Source organism: Xiphophorus maculatus, chromosome 21 (genome assembly GCF_002775205.1).
Source record: "Xiphophorus maculatus strain JP 163 A chromosome 21, X_maculatus-5.0-male, whole genome shotgun sequence".
In the NCBI taxonomy this organism is placed as follows: Eukaryota; Metazoa; Chordata; class Actinopteri; order Cyprinodontiformes; family Poeciliidae; genus Xiphophorus; species Xiphophorus maculatus.
In genome coordinates this window covers 25,489,514-25,506,890 of record NC_036463.1, presented here as the reverse complement: position 1 = coordinate 25,506,890, position 17,377 = coordinate 25,489,514, and the positions used below count along the sequence as shown (strand labels likewise).

Here is a 17,377-nt window from a genome sequence, read left to right as displayed (position 1 = left end):
AAACATTTTTGAAAAAGCTCCAGGGAGCCACTAGGAAAATACAATGACATGGTTTTAAAGTTTCAAAGCAAGTTATGATTAACATTTGGTGATGTTTTCTCTTTACATAATTAAAAACAGGATCATTTTTCCACATTAAGTAAAGAAAGCTTTATATATTGTACCTGCTGTCCTCAGAGTGCCACACTATTGATATTCTCCCAAATGTTCCCATTTTTGATTGTGTTTTTTAGTCGCTTCATTGGATTAACCCAGAAGCCGGTCATGGGAAGATGGTATCCAGAAAGGCAGGAAAGATCATTTAAAAGAAAAGCAGACAGTGAATGTTCAGGTTTCCACCTTCATCAAAAACCTGACAGACTTCGAGTGGCATTTCATTTTTTTCTTTTAAATATTTCTGTTTCCACATCATTTAAGACCTAAATTATACTGTCGTATCTTTTTTCTGCTGGACGGTGCCTTCATGTGCCTCTAATAAAGTAAGAGCCACTTGGACTCTTGAAAACCGTTAATAGTTTTCACAGTTTAAAACCCTGTTGATTCTAGAATCCCTCATTATTTCAACCATGTTGCATTTTTGATTTTTATAAGTCTTTTTTCTTTGATTTGTTTAGTGATACCCAAAGCATGGATGTTTCTTTAACAACTGTGTTTTTATGTTCTTAAGATTGTAGAAATGAACAAGTTAAACCCAGTTTATGTCACTGTAAACTGTAAGTCTTGAATTTTTATTCCAGTGTTACTGAAACTATGTCTTGACTTTGAAGGCTTATTTTTTACCAGTTCTCTGAGCAATGATTATGTGTTATGAATGTTTGAATATAATGGAAATATGTATCTGGTTTGAGGCAAAGTGATGCCTTTAAATAAAGATTCTGTTCTGAAGGTTACTTATCGCATCCTCCTCTGAGTTATATGAAGTTATGATTATGCAGATTATGCATTTTAGAACCGCACCAATTTTAGCACCTCTAACAAGAAGCCGACTCTGGGTTAGGCTTTACTATTCTATCGTAAAACTAAGACTACTTTAAAATGTTGCATTACAGTTTCTTTTGCAGTAGCTTATTCATAAAATGAATGCACTAGTTAAACTAAATTTACAGTAAAATACGGACACCTACAGATGCCAGTATTTGAAAGTATATTTTTTATTTACTATTTACTTAAAGGCACAAACATGCAGCAAACACGAGAAAAACAAACGCAACAAAGAAGAGATGCAAACAAAAACATGCTGAAAACACAAGAACTCCAGACCACTAGGGGGAGTCGAACAAAGAACAGCTGTGTCTGAAGTCAGGGCTTGCATCCTTTCAGGGGCCTTGAGAATCGGGTTAATGTTGCCAATAGTCAGAACTGAACTGTCACAGAAATATCCTCCTTTATTTTTGCCACTCAGAGTTTCTGTAAGTTTAATTTTTTTCCACATAATCAGTTTCTGTGGCTCTACAGGATTATTAAAAGCTATTTGCCAGCAGAAATGCAGCTTTTTTTCCAGATCCCATGTGTTTCCATCTCCAGGTTATTAATGCCTCATATGGAGAGAAATTGACTCCAATATTATTGCAAACGTTTGTTCCAGAATAAAGTCCAGCCACCAAAGTGAAGGGAACCAGAGCCGAGCGGCAAAACTGTCTGTTTTTTAACAATCACCAGGAAACTGGTAAAAATGACAGAATATTAAAAATATTCTTGTCATTGATTTCAGAAAGTGAACTAGATTCCTCACAACCTTTGTGGTGTGGAAGATATTTTTATTCAACTCTCTGGTTTAAATTTGTCTTTTGAAATTTAATCAATATGTGAATTCAAATTAAACACATTTTGAACATTTATTTTGTTGTTTTCTTCATTTGATAAGAATAAAAACTTAAATAATTACTACAGTAAAGCTGAATTTAAATGCAGAACAGTAGCTAAAAGTACATAAAATGAATTCTTGCATCATTACAAAGAACACACAAATATGAATAAATGAAAATAAATGTAAACATTTTTCATTTGAGTTGTTGCTTAAATTGTTTCCTTCATTTTGTTTGGTTATAATTATACAGAGCAGGTTTAACAGAAGAAAAGTCGATACGGTTCAAACACAAGATGGAAACATTTATGTTCCTCATTTTCACATCATGCAAATTAAAAGGTAAAAAAAATCCGGGACATTTCAGGTTTAATGTTCCAGGAAACGTTTTTCTGATGAGTGAAGAGAGAGAGAGAGAGAGAGCAGTGATGAACCAGAAGATCCAGTTTCTGGTTAACAAATAAAGCATCAATGTTTTAACAGATCCAGGAAATACTTTTCATTTGACGTGGATCTTCTGACTCGTCCGTCTTATAATTAGACTTTTGTTAAAGCAGCTGAAGGCTTGATGACTGAGAATAAAATCTAAAACCGGAAACAGAGCAACAGAGCAGGAAAAAACAAAAAGCAGAAAATTCTGCAGCGGCTGGATCACCTGAAAAACCAACCAGGTTGAATCAAAATGCTGAAAACGTTTTTTAGCCTGTTGGTGTGTCTCGCTGCCTTCAGCCTGGTTTGCTTTGCTCTGTTTCTGTTTTACTCCGAGAACAGAAAATTATTTTCCATCGCTTCATTAAACAGAGAAACTAACCCGGAGGAATCTGCAGGTCCGACAGGACGTCCAGGAAAGTCTCTGGATCCGTGCGCCGACGTCCCTCCGAACCTGCAGGGAGTTCTCCAAGTGGAGTTCAGAACCAACCGGACCCTGCAGGACGTCCGGAACCACGTCGGCCCGTTCCTTCAGCAGGGAGGCCGGTACCGACCAACCAGCTGCAGGGCGAAACAAAAGGTTGGTGAAAACAAGGAAAAATAATGAATTTAATTGAAGTTTCCTCTGAAACTTTTAGATATGTCGTCAGTGCAAAAATAAACTCGTAAATGAAACAAAAAGAATAAATGAATGAATATTTTAAGTGAAAAAAAATTTAAATTTAGATTTCAACTTGAAATTATTTGTTTTGAAGTAAAACTGCTTGGTTAAAACGGCGCGAAGTTCATGAAATAATAAAGTTTTTGTGCCACGAAATTCCGTGAAAGAGGTGAACGGAACCTGGTACCAGAGGCCCATTAAATCCTGTCTACATCGTTTTAAACTGTTGACTGTGAGTGGGAATAAAAACAGCAGCAGGTATTTTGTTCCATATAACACAGTAGGAGTGTAACAGGTAAACCTTTATGGATGAAACTCCACTAAAAACCCACCTGTTTAGGATTGTATTTGAAATGAAATCAATTACAAATTTATTGACGGAACCTGATTTAATGTCGTGTTTTGATTATTGATTCTATGTTGCTTTGTGTTTCTATGTTTCTGTGTTTGTAATGACGTAAAGCTCTTTGAAATGCCTGCTGCTGAAATCTACAAATAAAATTTGATTGATTGATTGAAGTTTTGATCCGCTGAATACAAAACATTTCTAAAAACTAGAAATAAAAAATTAAAGTATGTCTTTAAAAAATTCTAAATTTTATATTATCAGATTTCCTCTGATATTAAAGTCAGGATGTCTGCAGACTGATGAGAACTAGAATGTTCTGAGATTTCAGAGAGAGAAATTTCTATAGATTAAAAAGTTTCCTCCAAAACACAAAGAAACTCAGATGTTTAGAAAGATTATTAGATTTTGACCAAAAATAGTCAGAAATGGACAGAGAATAAAGTTAAAACTGCATGTTGCAGAGCAGAACCAGAACCAGAACCTGAGAGGTCTGGAAGGTTGATACAACAACAGCAGATCTTTAATGTATTGTGGTGCTAAGCCGTTCAGTGATTTATAAACTAACAACAGTATTTTAAAGTCTATTCTTTGAGCTACAGGGAGCCAGTGGAGGGACTTTAAAACTGGTGTTATGTGCTCTATCTTCCTGGTTTTAGTCAGAACGCCAGCAGCAGCATCTGGATCAGCTGCAGCTGTTTGATTGATTTGTTGGACAGACCTGTGAAGACGCTGTTGCAATAATCAATACGACTGAAGATGAAGGCATGGATGAGTTTCTCTAGATCTGGCTGAGACATCAGTCCTTTAATCCTGGAAATGTTCTTCAGGTGATAGAAGGCCAACTTTGTAACTGTCTTTATGTGGCTCTGGAGGTTCAGGTCAGAGTCCATCACTACTCCCAGGTTTCGGGCTGATCGCTGGTTTTCAGTTGTAATAACTGAAGCTGTGCATTGACTCTAGATCTATAACTCTAGATCTATAACTGTAGCTCCATAACTCTAGATCTATAACTCTAGCTCTATAACTGTAGCTCCATAACTCTAGATCTATAACTCTAGCTCGTTCCTCTTTAGGTCCAAAAATAATAACTTCTCTTAAATGAGCCGTTCATTTAAAACAGGGAGTTTAACTCGTTTTGGGTCGATCTCTGCTTCAGCTCACCTGGATGAAACAGTCAGGTGATCAGGAGAACCGGGTCTGGAGGTTCTGCTCCAGACCCGGTTGAACGGTCTGGACCGGCCGGTTTTAATGTCTCAGCTCCAGAACAGCTGATTCAAACGGTCCAGCCTGTTATAAAGTTCTGCTGATAAATGAACCGTCATTTGATTTGAACTGAAACCCAACACACCGTCCTGCACAGACTGGACTTTAACAACCACAAGCTTCTGCATTATGACTTCGTGTTTCACATGTAAGTATACAAATGTTATATAGTTATGAATTTAAATAAAACTTCACCAGCAAAGTTTTGGTAAACATTTTAATGCTATTCTAGATGTTGAATGAACCATCTGCGCTACAGCAGAACAAGCGTCCATTTAAATCCCGTAATGCTAGTTGGGTTTATAGCTCAGATAATTCTGCAGATTCAGTATTTTATTTTACGTCCATCTTCTAGGTGGCTGTCATCATCCCGTTCAGAAACCGGTATGAACACCTGACCCACTGGCTCTACTACCTCCATCCGGTCCTGATGCGTCAGCAGCTGGACTACGGTGTGTACGTCATCAACCAGGACGGAGACGGAGTGTTCAACCGGGCCAAGCTGATGAACATCGGATTTGTTGAAGCACTGAAAGAATACGATTACGACTGTTTTGTCTTTTCTGATGTAGACCTGGTACCAATAGATGACAGAAACCTCTACAGATGTTCTGACCATCCCAGACATTTATCTGTGGCTGTGGACAAGTTTAACTTCATCCTGCCCTACGCCACCATCTTCGGTGGAGTCTCAGCGTTGTCCGAACAGCAGTTCCTTAAAGTCAACGGCTTTTCAAACACCTTCTGGGGCTGGGGTGGTGAAGACGACGACATGTCGCAGCGGATCTCTTACAGACGGATGTTCATATCCAGACCAGACTCCGTCACTGGGAGGTACAAGATGATAAAACATAAGAGAGATTCTCACAACGATCCAAACCCAAGAAGAATTCAGAAACTGAGAGAAACCTATTCTAACATGGACAAGGATGGGCTTAATTCTCTGAATTACACAGTCAGGGAGATTAGGAAGGATTTATTATACACTTTTGTTACAGTGGATGTTCAGGCTGATGTGGATCCAGATGTTTCTGTCTCAGAGTTCAATCAAAGCAAAAGTCAATTTAAAACCAGCAGAACAAAAAATGTATCCAATCTGGTCAGTCCTGCAATCCACAACAGCAAGGCTTTATAACGTTCAACTCAGTCCAAACTAAACCGATGCAGCAAGCATGTGGCGACAGTGGACAGGATCAACCTACATTAAACGGGTCGAAGCCTCCAGCAGGACCAGCTGGTGGATCCACTTTATGAACTGACAGAACCGGATCTTCCACCAAACGCTCTTCAGACCAAAGTAAAACTGTTTTTACTTGATTCTCCTAAATTCAGCCATGATGTTTGTCTTGATTTATTTCTGAGGGAGTTTCTACCATCCAAACATTTAAATTAAAAACCTTGTTTTTAATTTAAATCATTCAGATTTTTATATGCTGTAAACAGTAAAGGGAAGGACTTTATTAAATAAACAATGAGGGGATATGTAATGAAATGATTCATATTTATGAAGTCTTATGAAATGATTTTGGTTATTTTTCATGTAAAAATGAATCAGATTGAAGGAAAATCTCATAAACAGGATTTTAGTGAAAATGAGTCTTTATTCTCATGCAGTCTCAAATGTTTTCAGTGAAATTTTCTGTAGCTTCCTGATAAAGAGGAGAACAGAGGAAGTGAGAAGCTACTGGACTGTAATAACTTTATGGGATTCTTTAAAAATAAAACTCATTTTCCTAAACAAAACGTCATCCTGAACGTGATTACTCCGTCTGTTAGAGAGGCAGCGCTGAATGAAACTACAGGCTGTTTGGGCTCCTATATTCTCATTTAAAGATATTAATATTAATATACAGTATATCTTGTCTGCTAAAAATGCACAAAGATCACTAAACTAAACATAATCTGCTCAGAAAACGTCGTAATTAAAGCTAAATTGGACTCTAAATCATAATATGTCAACAGCCTGGCTGCAGGTCCAGATGAGTCTGTCGGTTGTTGGACCCGGAGAAATGTTCAGGTTCTGATGTGACAACAGACACAAACCCAAAATAAATCCCAACCTGACCCGTCTGTTTATGTGACTGGAAAAATCCAGTTGAGTTTGTTGTGTTAAACACTCACCCAGCAGGAGGTTTTAATAGAGCCGCGTTGTCCAGAGAGGTTTAAATGGAAACCAGTATTCCCAGTATGGAGCTGAAACGCTGTCGGGGAAATCTCAGGCTGATTTACTGCTGGGCATTAAACCATCAGGAAGAACTTCCAGAAACGTCCATTATTTCTTAAAGCCAGTGCATCCAGCGTTAATGTTTGTTCCTGTTTTGTAATTTTTGACCTGTTTTGTAATTTTCATACTTTTATGAAAATAAATGATTTTGTCTTTGAAATACTAAACTCTCCACAGCTTTTAATGTGACATCATTTAAAAATATTAAATCAGACATTCTGATCAGTTACTCAGCACTTGAGAAGCATTTTTAACAAATATTTTTTAAAACTTTTTATTAATGCCCTGGATTACTTCTTTAAAAACACATGGAAGTAGAGCTGCTCTTACTTAGCCTCTGATCCTATAGCATTGCATGTTTTAAAATGTTGACCTTTTCCTTGATTTTATTTTTATTCTGATTTTATCCAAATCCCATTGAATTAAAACTGATCCTCTGAACCAGTTACATTTTCTAATTCACGTTTTTCTGCTGCTGCCTGTGGTTAGTAACTAGTTACATTTACTTGAGTAACTTTGTTGAAAAATTCTACTTTCAGAAGCATTTTTATTGCACTGTATTTTTTACTTTTACTTGAGTAATTTTACTTTTAAGTATTTCTACTCTTACTCGAGTAAAATGTCTGTATTTTCTACACTTTGAATGAAAAATAAACATATTTTAATAAAAGAAAATCACCAGACACAGACACACCTGCAGCTTTTGCTAAAGTTTTTTTATTGAAAGAAACCGAGTCGGAAAACTTTTCTTTTGCCTGATTTGGTTGTTTTTGTTATTTATATGAATTATTGTCACATTGGTCTTTAAAATATCAAAATTTCCACTTAACTTTATATTTTGTTGCATCTGATGCTGTAATTTTTAAATATTAAATGATTTATGTTTTGATCAGTTACTCGGTACTTGAGTAAACTTTTTACCAAATACTTTTTTACTCTTATGATTCACTTCTTGGACGGATACTTTTTACTTTTATCTGAGTAAAGATATGTGGAAGTACTTTTACTTGAGTACAATTTGTGGGTATTCTGCTTTCATACCAGTAATAGTACATGGTATATATATATATATATATATATATATATATATATATATATATATATATATATATATATATGTATTACCATTAATTTAGCTTTGATAGTTTGTAATGCCATTAAAACAGGTAATTTTTCACGTTTCGTTTCGTAGAAAACGTTTAATGGCGCTTCGTGACGTCCGCCGGACGTTACCAGACAACTATCCGGGGAAGATGTTTAAACCTTACTGCTAACTGTTAGCATGCCGAAAACGGCCTTTAAACTGTTGTTACTTTTTTCTTTTTCCAGCCTGACATTCTTTGCGGTGCTTCTGCTTCACCTGAAAGCCAGAAATGTCCCCGCCGCGGTACCGAGCAGCCTGGTAATTACAAGAAATAATACTTCCGTAAACATACTGGCAGCGGCAGTCCGACCGAATACGACAGCGACGCCAGGAAGGTCAGGAGGAGCTCTGGGTCCGTGTCCCGACGTCCCTCCGAACCTCCTGGGTTCTCTGTACGTGGAGTTCAGAACCAACCGGACCCTGCAGGACGTCCGGAACCTGGTCGGCCCGTTCCTTCAGCAGGGAGGCCGGTACCGACCATCCAGCTGCGTCGCAAAACAAAAGGTTGGTGAATAAATGTAAGAAATGAAGGAATTCCTGGTCGGGTTGGATCTTTGGACCGCAGTCCATAAGAACTACTACGGAGAAAAACAGATGAGTTCATCAGCTTGGGATCCGGAGAATCTGCTGAATATTAATTAAATGTGACTGTTGGAGCTATTTATTCTTTATTTCTTTATCCATTTGAATTTTGTTAGTTTATTCTTACATTTCTAGTTTTTGTATTATTTACAGAGTTTATTTGCAGGTTAATAATTGTTGATTCTATTTATCTTTTGTTTTATTATTTGTTGTTATTTATTCGTTCTCTAAAGACAGGAAGTGAGGTGGATCAATCCACTTTCTATAAGCAGCATGAAAACAAGACAAAGTTTGAACTCTGTAATTGTTTAACTGAAACAAAATAAATCATCCAGAACAACAAGACAAGTTTGGACAGTGAACATTGTTTTGCCTGCGTGAAGAATCTGGACCCTAGTGCCTCATAGTGGCGGATGGAACTTTTATTGGATGTTTGGTTTGGCCCACAATGGCCACTACAGCAAGTAAAAACCTCCCCATGGACCAAGTAAGGAACCAACTCGTGGACTAAAAGGAATAATCCCTCATCAATGGACATGTTGGATGTATGGATCTCAAGGATTACCGTCAAACCAAAGGTTTTGGATCGTGTTGAAATCAAGCGTCAGGCCTGGATCGACACGTCACTCATTCATCAAACTGGTATGTGGCAATATTGTTCAAGCCGTAAAGGAAAACGGTGAAACTACTGGAGTTTAAAGACATTATTTCACTGCAAAGACTGATGAGATGATTTGATGTGACAAGTTGACGCTTAATTGGATAAAGACGTGTGCCGATGCCCATCATGGAAATGTTTGTTCACACGAATCAACCTCTTTAAACAAAGAGACACGTTTGTGCTTTGTCCTGTGGATTATGCTGCTTTTAAATGTTTGAAATAATTCAAAGGATCAAAATGTCTGATGTAAAGAGCAAAGAGGAGGACGCTCAGATGTTGCAAGAGAAAAGAAACATCAAATTCACACCAAAGGGTTTGGAGTTTTACATAAAAACATGTCAAGAAAAACGAAGTTTAAAGTGTAAACAAGCTTCAAAATTAGTGGAGAAAATTTCCGCATTAATGACGTCACAAGAAAATGTTAAGAAAGTGTCTTCTGACTTTGTCAAGTTTATTAAATGCTGTCAAGATGCAACCGATTTACATGAATCCTTTTTATGTTTGCCATGACCAGAAGAAGAAGTGAAAAGGCAATCTGTGTATTTTCAGTCCAAGGTGACGACATTCTCTGATTTTATGGACAATGTAAAGGTTTGGTTGCATGAAGCAGGAGATTCATATACTGAACGGAAAAATAATGTTGATGATGATCAGGTTGCAGATCTGGATGAAATAAATCCTGAAGACAGTGTCTCTAATATTTCAAGTGTAAAGCCACGTTCAAAAACATCTTCACAGCAGTCTTAGACTTCATCTACCTCTTCTGCTCGCATTAAAGCTGCGGCTGAAAAGGCAGCGATCATGGAGAGACTGGCAGCGTTGGACAAAAAACATCTGATCCAAGCTCAGGAGGAAAAACTGAGAAAAGAAAAGGAAAAATTAGACTTGGAAACAGAGTTGGCAGCAACTAATGCAAAACTTCATGTTTTGAACATAAACTCAGTTGCTGGTTCTCAACGATCCGATGGAATGAACTCTTATTTTGAAAGAGCCCAAGTAAAGGACATGCCTCTGCTAAATCCTGGCGCTGATAAGTTTGTTCTAAAAGAAAGAGCAAATTTTTCATCTGACTCTCCTGTCGTCAGACCTAAACAGAGGCAGAAACAACTTCAAATGGATCAGATGAGCACAACAACAGAAATTTACAACTGAAATGCCTTTCTGAGTATTTACCTTTGATGCAGGAAAGACAAAAATGGACAAGAACTAAAAGATGTCTCACTCCTTAGACTTAGACTTAGACTGACTTTATTGTCATTTTGCATGCACAGGGTGAATACAGAACGAAATTTCGTTGCATAAGGCTCAGGACAATGTTTTGAGGTTCCAGTGTTGTGAGGTTACTCCAGAATAAAATAAAATACAGTATAAAATATGAATATAAAATATAAAGTGCAGGACTGACAGTAAAATGTAAGTTATTTAGCTCTGTACATGTGCAAGGTATGAAGTGGAGACCAGATTTTGAGTGCAGTCCAGTTAAGAGTTCAGCAGTCTGATGGCAAGTGGGAAAAAGCTGTTTCAGAACCTGGTGGACCTGCACCGGATGCTGCAGAACCTCTTTCCAGAGGGCAGCAGGGAGAACAGTCCATGGTGGGGGTGTGAGGGGTCACTGATGATGTTTCGGCCTCGGGAATTAGGGGCCGGAGTGTTGGAGCTATTTATTCTTTATTTCTTTATCCATTTGAATTTTGTTAGTTTATTCTTACATTTCTAGTTTTTGTATTATTTACAGAGTTTATTTGCATGTTAATAATTGCTGATTCTATTTATCTTTTGTTTTATTATTTGTTGTTATTTATTCGTTCTCTAAAGACAGGAAGTGAGGTGGATCAATCCACTTTCTATAAGTGTAGGGGCCTGGTAAAGACCAGCAGGCGTTTGGGTTTGGAGCCTTTGGTTTTTACCAGAGCAAGAGAGGCAGCATGAAAACAAGACAAAGTTTGAACTCTGTAATTGTTTAACTGAAACAAAATAAATCATCCAGAACAACAAGACAAGTTTGGACAGTGAACATTGTTTTGCCTGCGTATGGAAAACTTGACCCCAGTGCCTTATAGTGGCTTCATGGAACAGGATGTTTGGTTTGGCCCACAATGGCCACTACAGCAACTGAACATGTCAATATGTCAATAATATCTAAAAATTGAAGGGTATGAAGAGAATATAAAAATTTTTTATGTCGTCAGTCAAAATAATGAATGACAAAAAACTTCAAGCACCATCTTTGATTTTACTTCTAAGAATTTTATTTGAAGCTAATCTGGCTCCCAAAAATGAAATAAGACCTTTAAATAATTATCAATCATTAACACTGATACTCTTATTATTAATAACTTCAATAACATCTGCGCTACAGCAGAACAAGCGTCCATTTAAATCCCGTAATGCTAGTTGGGTTTATAGCTCAGATAATTCTGCAGATTCAGTATTTTATTTTACGTCCATCTTCTAGGTGGCTGTCATCATCCCGTTCAGAAACCGGTATGAACACCTGACCCACTGGCTCTACTACCTCCATCCGGTCCTGATGCGTCAGCAGCTGGACTACGGTGTGTACGTCATCAACCAGGACGGAGACGGAGTGTTCAACCGGGCCAAGCTGATGAACATCGGATTTGTTGAAGCGCTGATCGAATACGATTACGACTGTTTTGTCTTTTCTGATGTAGACCTGGTACCAATAGATGACAGAAACCTCTACAGATGTTCTGACCATCCCAGACATTTATCTGTGGCTGTGGACAAGTTTAACTTCATCCTGCCCTACGCCACCATCTTCGGTGGCGTCTCAGCGTTGTCCGAACAGCAGTTCCTTAAAGTCAACGGCTTTTCAAACACCTTCTGGGGCTGGGGGGGTGAAGACGACGACATGTCGCAGCGGATCTCTTACAGAGGGATGTTCATATCCAGACCAGACTCCGTCACTGGGAGGTACAAGATGATACAACATGAGAGAGATTCTCACAACGATCCAAACCCAAGAAGAGTTCAGAAACTGAGAGAAACGTATTTTAATATAATCAAAGATGGGCTTAGTACTCTCAGTTACACAGTCAGAGAGATTAGGAAGGATTTATTATACACTTTTGTTACAGTGGATGTTCAGGTTCCAGCAGGCTGATGTGGATCCATGATGTTTCTGTTCCACACCTGGACGATTGGACCAAAACAAAAGTCAGCTAATGAAACAGGGAGAATAAAAGGGAATAGTCCAAGTTCATCAACCCAACAATGCAAGATGGGACTTGGTTGGTTATTTAAATTACCGAAGGTGTTGCTGTCCTGGACGGAGGCGTACTGGTGTCTGTTTGACGACCAGTTCATGTCTTCAAACTGGAAACGATGGCATGGAGTCGTGGACTTTGCAGCAAGCATGTGGCGACAGTGGACAGGATCCACCTCCTTCAAACAAGTTGAAGCCTCCAGAACCACTGAAGCGGTTCTGGTGGACCTGAAAGGCGGATCCACTTTAAGAAGTGACGGAACTGGATCTTCCACCAAACGCTCTTCATGTTCAGACCAACGTAGATCAGTTTGATTCGATTCTCCAACATTTCATAACGATAACATGAAACTTTGTTGGTTTATTATTGATTGAGACTTTTTCCCTGCTGGAGCTTTTATTGGTTCAGTATTGGTTCTGTTTTTAATAAAGTGAAGCACAATAAGGTGATGGATTTTTAAGAATTAAATAAATTCTTAAAAATTTATTAATTCTAAAATAAACAATAAATATAATGTAAAAGGAGATTTCAGTAATTTAATATTTTTATTATCTTACGTTTCTAAGGCTGTTTTGTTCTGTATAATCTGATGCATGAATAAAAGTTTTTAAACTTTTAAAGTCTAATCATTATGATGTATTTATCATTTATTTGACATTACAGTAGATATTATTCACATTCCTTTATAAATATTTAAAACACACTTCACTGAGATTAATAATCTGTTTTTCAAGACAGACCAGGAGTGTTGGGTCTCAGAAATGTGATATGAAGACAGAAAAACTGCAGTTTTTATTCCTAGTTCCCTGTTTTCAGTAACTTTAATTTGATATACAGTTGGTAGCTTCAGTAGCTTCCTCATAAAATGGAGGCAGAGAGGAAGTACGTAGCTACCGGTCAAATCTGATTGGCTCACAGTGAAAAATATAGGAGACAAGAAAACCATATAAAAGAAACATAAAAAGTAAAAATGAAAGATTTCATGGGTGAAATTCAACCAATAATACTGAGGTAAAGTAATTCAGTTTTAAATAAAGAAATAAAATGTCTCTTAAGTTTTAAAATAAATTCTACAAGTTAAATCAGTTTTAATATGATTTTACTGGAAGGTTAAATCAGAAACCTGTTAAATGTTTTCAACACACTAGCGCCCTCTGGTGGTCTCAAAGTAACTGCACATATAAATATGTTTAAAAATCACTAAAGAAGAAAACTTCATGAATTTGACTCCATTCTACATGAATTCTGTGTTTTAGTCAAATGTTGTTAAAAGCTTCATGTTTTATTAAAACATGAAGATAATTTGAACCATAAAGGATAATTACTCCATGTTAGAGCATGAGCACAGACCATAACAAAATACAATACAAATTGTTTAAAATGTATTAAAAGGAAGGATTTTTTAAGTACTTACTTTAAAATAACATTATTTATAATGGGGTTGGCCTCTCGGTTGGTACACAAGTGACTTAATACACCCTGATGCACTCATTTCCAGCAGTATGCGGAGGAGCTGAGTATTTTATTTAGTTATCTTGTTTTAGTTGTACATATTAACCTTCCCCCCTTTTCTTTCTTTCTGTTTCCCCATCTATCTATTTGCTGTTCTATCTTCTATCCTTAATAACCTGGGTTGGGTTGGGGTATCACTGTTTTTGTAGTTGATTTTCTGGTTACATAAATGACAGTTGGACAGTCGTATTGTGGAATTTATTTGTAACTGCAATCTTGTTTGGACTCACTCACTGATGATGACAATATAGAAGATCCCAATGCCAGCGTCACGCCAACTGGTCATCGCGGCCTGATCGATGATCCGGATATCATTGGATTTTGATAACTGTCCTGCAGTTTTGTTAATTTGTTGAAAACAATAAATATATTAAATTAAAAAAAAGATAAAAAAACTTTCTCAAGAAACAGATATTGAAAAGAGTTCACATGAGATGATCATATATGGCACATGTGCCAAACTCAAGGCCCGAGGGCCAAATCTGCCCCCATAGCTCTTTATGTGGCCCTCTAGAACCCAAATTATAGCAATAGACCCTTCCAGTTTTAATAACTACAAAATTCACACAAAAATCAACAGATCCCCACATTTATTTCTGATTTTAGCAACAGTTTTTTCTCAAAATTGGCCGAAACCATTTGGGTTCCAGTGGCTGCTGTTTCAGCCTGACTTGATGTCAAGTTATAGTCCATGACTGATGGAGCAATTAATAAAAGATCACATTTAACATCATATATTAGCGCAAATATCAAAACAATTCCTAACAAATTACAAATATTTCTAAATTTGCACCACAAAATCTGTGATGTTGATTGCAGAGAACCACAAAAACAATCCTGGATGGACTGATTAGTGTGAAAAGATGTTCAATATGATGTTGTTTTAAGAAACACTTACTGAATGCTGAAACACCTATTTATTGATATTTTAACAATTGAATTGGTTTTTATCAATACGTTTCGGCTCAACAGGCCCTTTAAGAACATCCTGATTTTTGATTTGGCCCAAATGGAAATGAGTTTGATGCCCTGATATTTGGGATAAAAACAAGTGAATCCTGGATTATTTTGAATGTAAACAAGAATAAAGAGGAAGATATTTGGTGGTGGAATGATGTCACACCGCCAGCAAAGGAAGATTCTGTGATGTCACTGGCGATGCAGTCTGTGATGTCATCAACTGCAGAATTGTATGTAACACAATTCTGCATATTTTTCATTGCTTGCAATATCACTGACCAGTTCAGACGTTCAAAGCTCTTTCCGATCGACCGTTCAGGTAGTTTACCAATCGACTATTTTACTGATTGTATTTAGGAGAAAATGTCTCATCATACGCCGAGATACCGCAGTGGGATGATGGGACCCCATGCGAGAAGGGGAGTCCAGGAAAACCCCGAAGGCAGGTTCCCTCCTGCACAGCCGAATGCCTTACACTGGGAAATCCAAAGACTGAACTCCCTTCTAGAAATAGAGAGAGCCGGAAGGTTTGAAGACAACCAAAGACTGGCCCACCTGAAGGAGGAGCTGGAAGAGACGAAACTCCAGTTACAAAGGCAGACAGATATCAAAGAAACGCTTATCAGCCAGGCCGAAGACGCAAAGAGGGAACTTGAGAGACTAGAGAGGTTCAGTGATCCAGAAGTCATTAAAGCTGTGATCACTGCTTCCAAGGCTTACAAAGATGTGAAAGACATGAAGATGAAGCCCTTGCAACAGGAATATGTGGATTTAAAGGTGGCCCACCTCCTCAGCCAGGAAGCACTTAAAGCTGAAATACATGATGAGAAAGTGAAAAGTCAGGCCCTCCAAAAAGAACTGGACGAACTGCAGACTTCCTACGAGGAGCTGCGCTCTAAGTACGAAGCAGACAATGCTCTGGTGAGGCAGGAGGCCGAGACACAAACGTTTGATGAAGAGCAGCTTAGTGAGGAACAAGGACTCCTGGAGAATGGGAGAGCTGAGAAGGACGACATGTTCCAAGAAATGTCACAAAAGATCTCATTCCTGCAAGACAGTGAGAAACGTTTGCAGGAAGAATTAAATCAAATGAAAAGTTCATACAATGAACTGAACTGCAAATATGAAAGTGAAGTTATTGGACTAAAACAAGATGTGGAAACATTCCAGAAGATGATACAGCAGGTCGAAACAGCTCTTTCTAGAGAAAAGAAAGACAATCTGATCCATGAAATAAATTATTCTGCTCTGATAGAACGAGTGGAAAGACTAAATTTGCAGCTAAATCAAGAGAGAAAAACAAACGTGGAGAAATCAAAGAAGGACATGGAGCTACGTGAAAAGATGAGAGCTGAGAACACCGTCCTGCAAGAAAAAACAACCAAAGAGATTCAATATCTGCAGGACAGCGAGAAACTTTTGAAGGAAGAATTAAATCACGTCAAAAGTTCATACAATGAACTGAACTGCAAATATGAAAGTGAAGTTATTGGACTAAAACGAGACGTGGAAACATTCCAGAAGATGATTCAGCAGGTCGAAACAGCTCTTTCTAGAGAAAAGAAAGAGAATCTGGTCCATGAAATTAATTACTCTGCTCTGCTAGAACAAGTTGAAAGACTAAATTTGCAATTAATTCAAGAGAGAAAAACTAACATGGAGAAATCAGAGGAGGACATGGAGCTACTTGAAAAGATGAGAGCTGAGAACACCGTCCTGCAAGAAAAAACAACCAAAGAGATTCAATTCCTGCAGGAGAAAGAAAGGAGCGCACTGGCTGAGTTAGAGAAGGTAAACGGTTTGTACCTGCAGCTAAACTGTCGGTACGAAACCGAAGTCTCTGCACTAAAACAACAATACGATCAGGAGATACGTTGTATGAAAAATGATTTGGAAAGAGTTAAAGACACTCTGAGATCTGAGAACAAAGATTTCCAACAGAAACAGATCGCAGTTTTCCAAGAACAGGAGGAAGATTCACAGAACCAAGTGGACCTGGTTCAAGTTTTAAATCAAGAGGTTTGTTCAGAGGAGGAACTCCCAGGAGAAACCTTACCTGGTTGTTCCACGGATCCGGAATCCCCGGCAGAGATTGAGATCCCTGGAGAAACCATCCAGGAGGATTTAAACAATCCAGATACTAAAACCCTGCAGGATGGTAAAAAAAAGAAATCTAAATTTTCATTTTGGAAAAGAATACGAAACATTCTGCGATTAAAGAAGCCACAGAAAAAGCAAGAGTGAGTACGATCAAGAACATGTTTAATGTTCTTGATTTAGATATTTAGAGAAAGAAAAAGACGTGCAAGAGAGGAACCGAGGAATCGAACTCTTGGAGGTTGTAGCCTCTGTGAACGGGGCGCCATGCCACGCTCCGTCAATAGAGAATTTAAAAAGGCAAAGATTTTTCCCCCATTGGCAAACTAGAAAATAGATCCCTTCCCAAACCAATTGGAAAAAACGTGGGCAGCACGGTGGTGCAGCGGTTAGCGCTGCGTCTTCACAGAGACCGTCTGTGTGGAGTTTGCATGGTCTCCCCGTGTTTGCGTGGGTTTTCTCCG

At 37.9% G+C, this 17,377-nt stretch overlaps 2 protein-coding genes across 5 annotated transcripts; both read left to right on the top strand.

The window, feature by feature from the left end:
* The first annotated feature begins 2,272 nt into the window (after positions 1-2,272).
* LOC106700428 (beta-1,4-galactosyltransferase 2-like) lies at positions 2,273-6,451 on the top strand. 3 transcript variants are annotated; one of them, XM_023326213.1, is made up of 3 exons: positions 2,273-2,813; positions 4,862-4,958; positions 5,079-6,451. In XM_023326213.1, exons 1-3 carry the CDS (start codon positions 2,487-2,489, stop codon positions 5,639-5,641), a joined length of 987 nt encoding a protein of 328 aa, XP_023181981.1. In that variant the 5' UTR covers positions 2,273-2,486; the 3' UTR covers positions 5,642-6,451. The 3 variants fall into 3 exon arrangements, with proteins under 3 accessions (XP_023181981.1, XP_023181979.1, XP_023181980.1); XM_023326212.1 differs by having other exon boundaries at positions 2,277-2,813; positions 4,862-5,541; positions 5,829-6,451; XM_023326211.1 differs by having other exon boundaries at positions 2,276-2,813; positions 4,862-6,451.
* A 1,447-nt stretch (positions 6,452-7,898) lies between these two features.
* LOC102223611 (beta-1,4-galactosyltransferase 2-like) lies at positions 7,899-12,243 on the top strand. 2 transcript variants are annotated; one of them, XM_023326217.1, is made up of 3 exons: positions 7,899-8,378; positions 11,573-11,669; positions 11,790-12,243. In XM_023326217.1, exons 1-3 carry the CDS (start codon positions 8,013-8,015, stop codon positions 12,239-12,241), a joined length of 915 nt encoding a protein of 304 aa, XP_023181985.1. In that variant the 5' UTR covers positions 7,899-8,012; the 3' UTR covers positions 12,242-12,243. The 2 variants fall into 2 exon arrangements, with proteins under 2 accessions (XP_023181985.1, XP_023181984.1); XM_023326216.1 differs by having other exon boundaries at positions 7,913-8,378; positions 11,573-12,243.
* Positions 12,244-17,377: the final 5,134 nt, after the last annotated feature.

What these genes read in the sequence shown, in the direction of transcription:
- LOC106700428 (XM_023326211.1), top strand. Translation starts at nt 2,487, where the DNA reads ATGCTGAAAACGTTTTTTAGCCTGTTGGTGTGTCTCGCTGCCTTCAGC. An exon ending in GCTGCAGGGCGAAACAAAAG is followed by an intron (nt 2,814 to 4,861) that starts GTTGGTGAAAAC and finishes TCCATCTTCTAG; the next exon opens with GTGGCTGTCATCATCCCGTT.
- LOC102223611 (XM_023326216.1), top strand. Translation starts at nt 8,013, where the DNA reads ATGCCGAAAACGGCCTTTAAACTGTTGTTACTTTTTTCTTTTTCCAGC. An exon ending in GCTGCGTCGCAAAACAAAAG is followed by an intron (nt 8,379 to 11,572) that starts GTTGGTGAATAA and finishes TCCATCTTCTAG; the next exon opens with GTGGCTGTCATCATCCCGTT.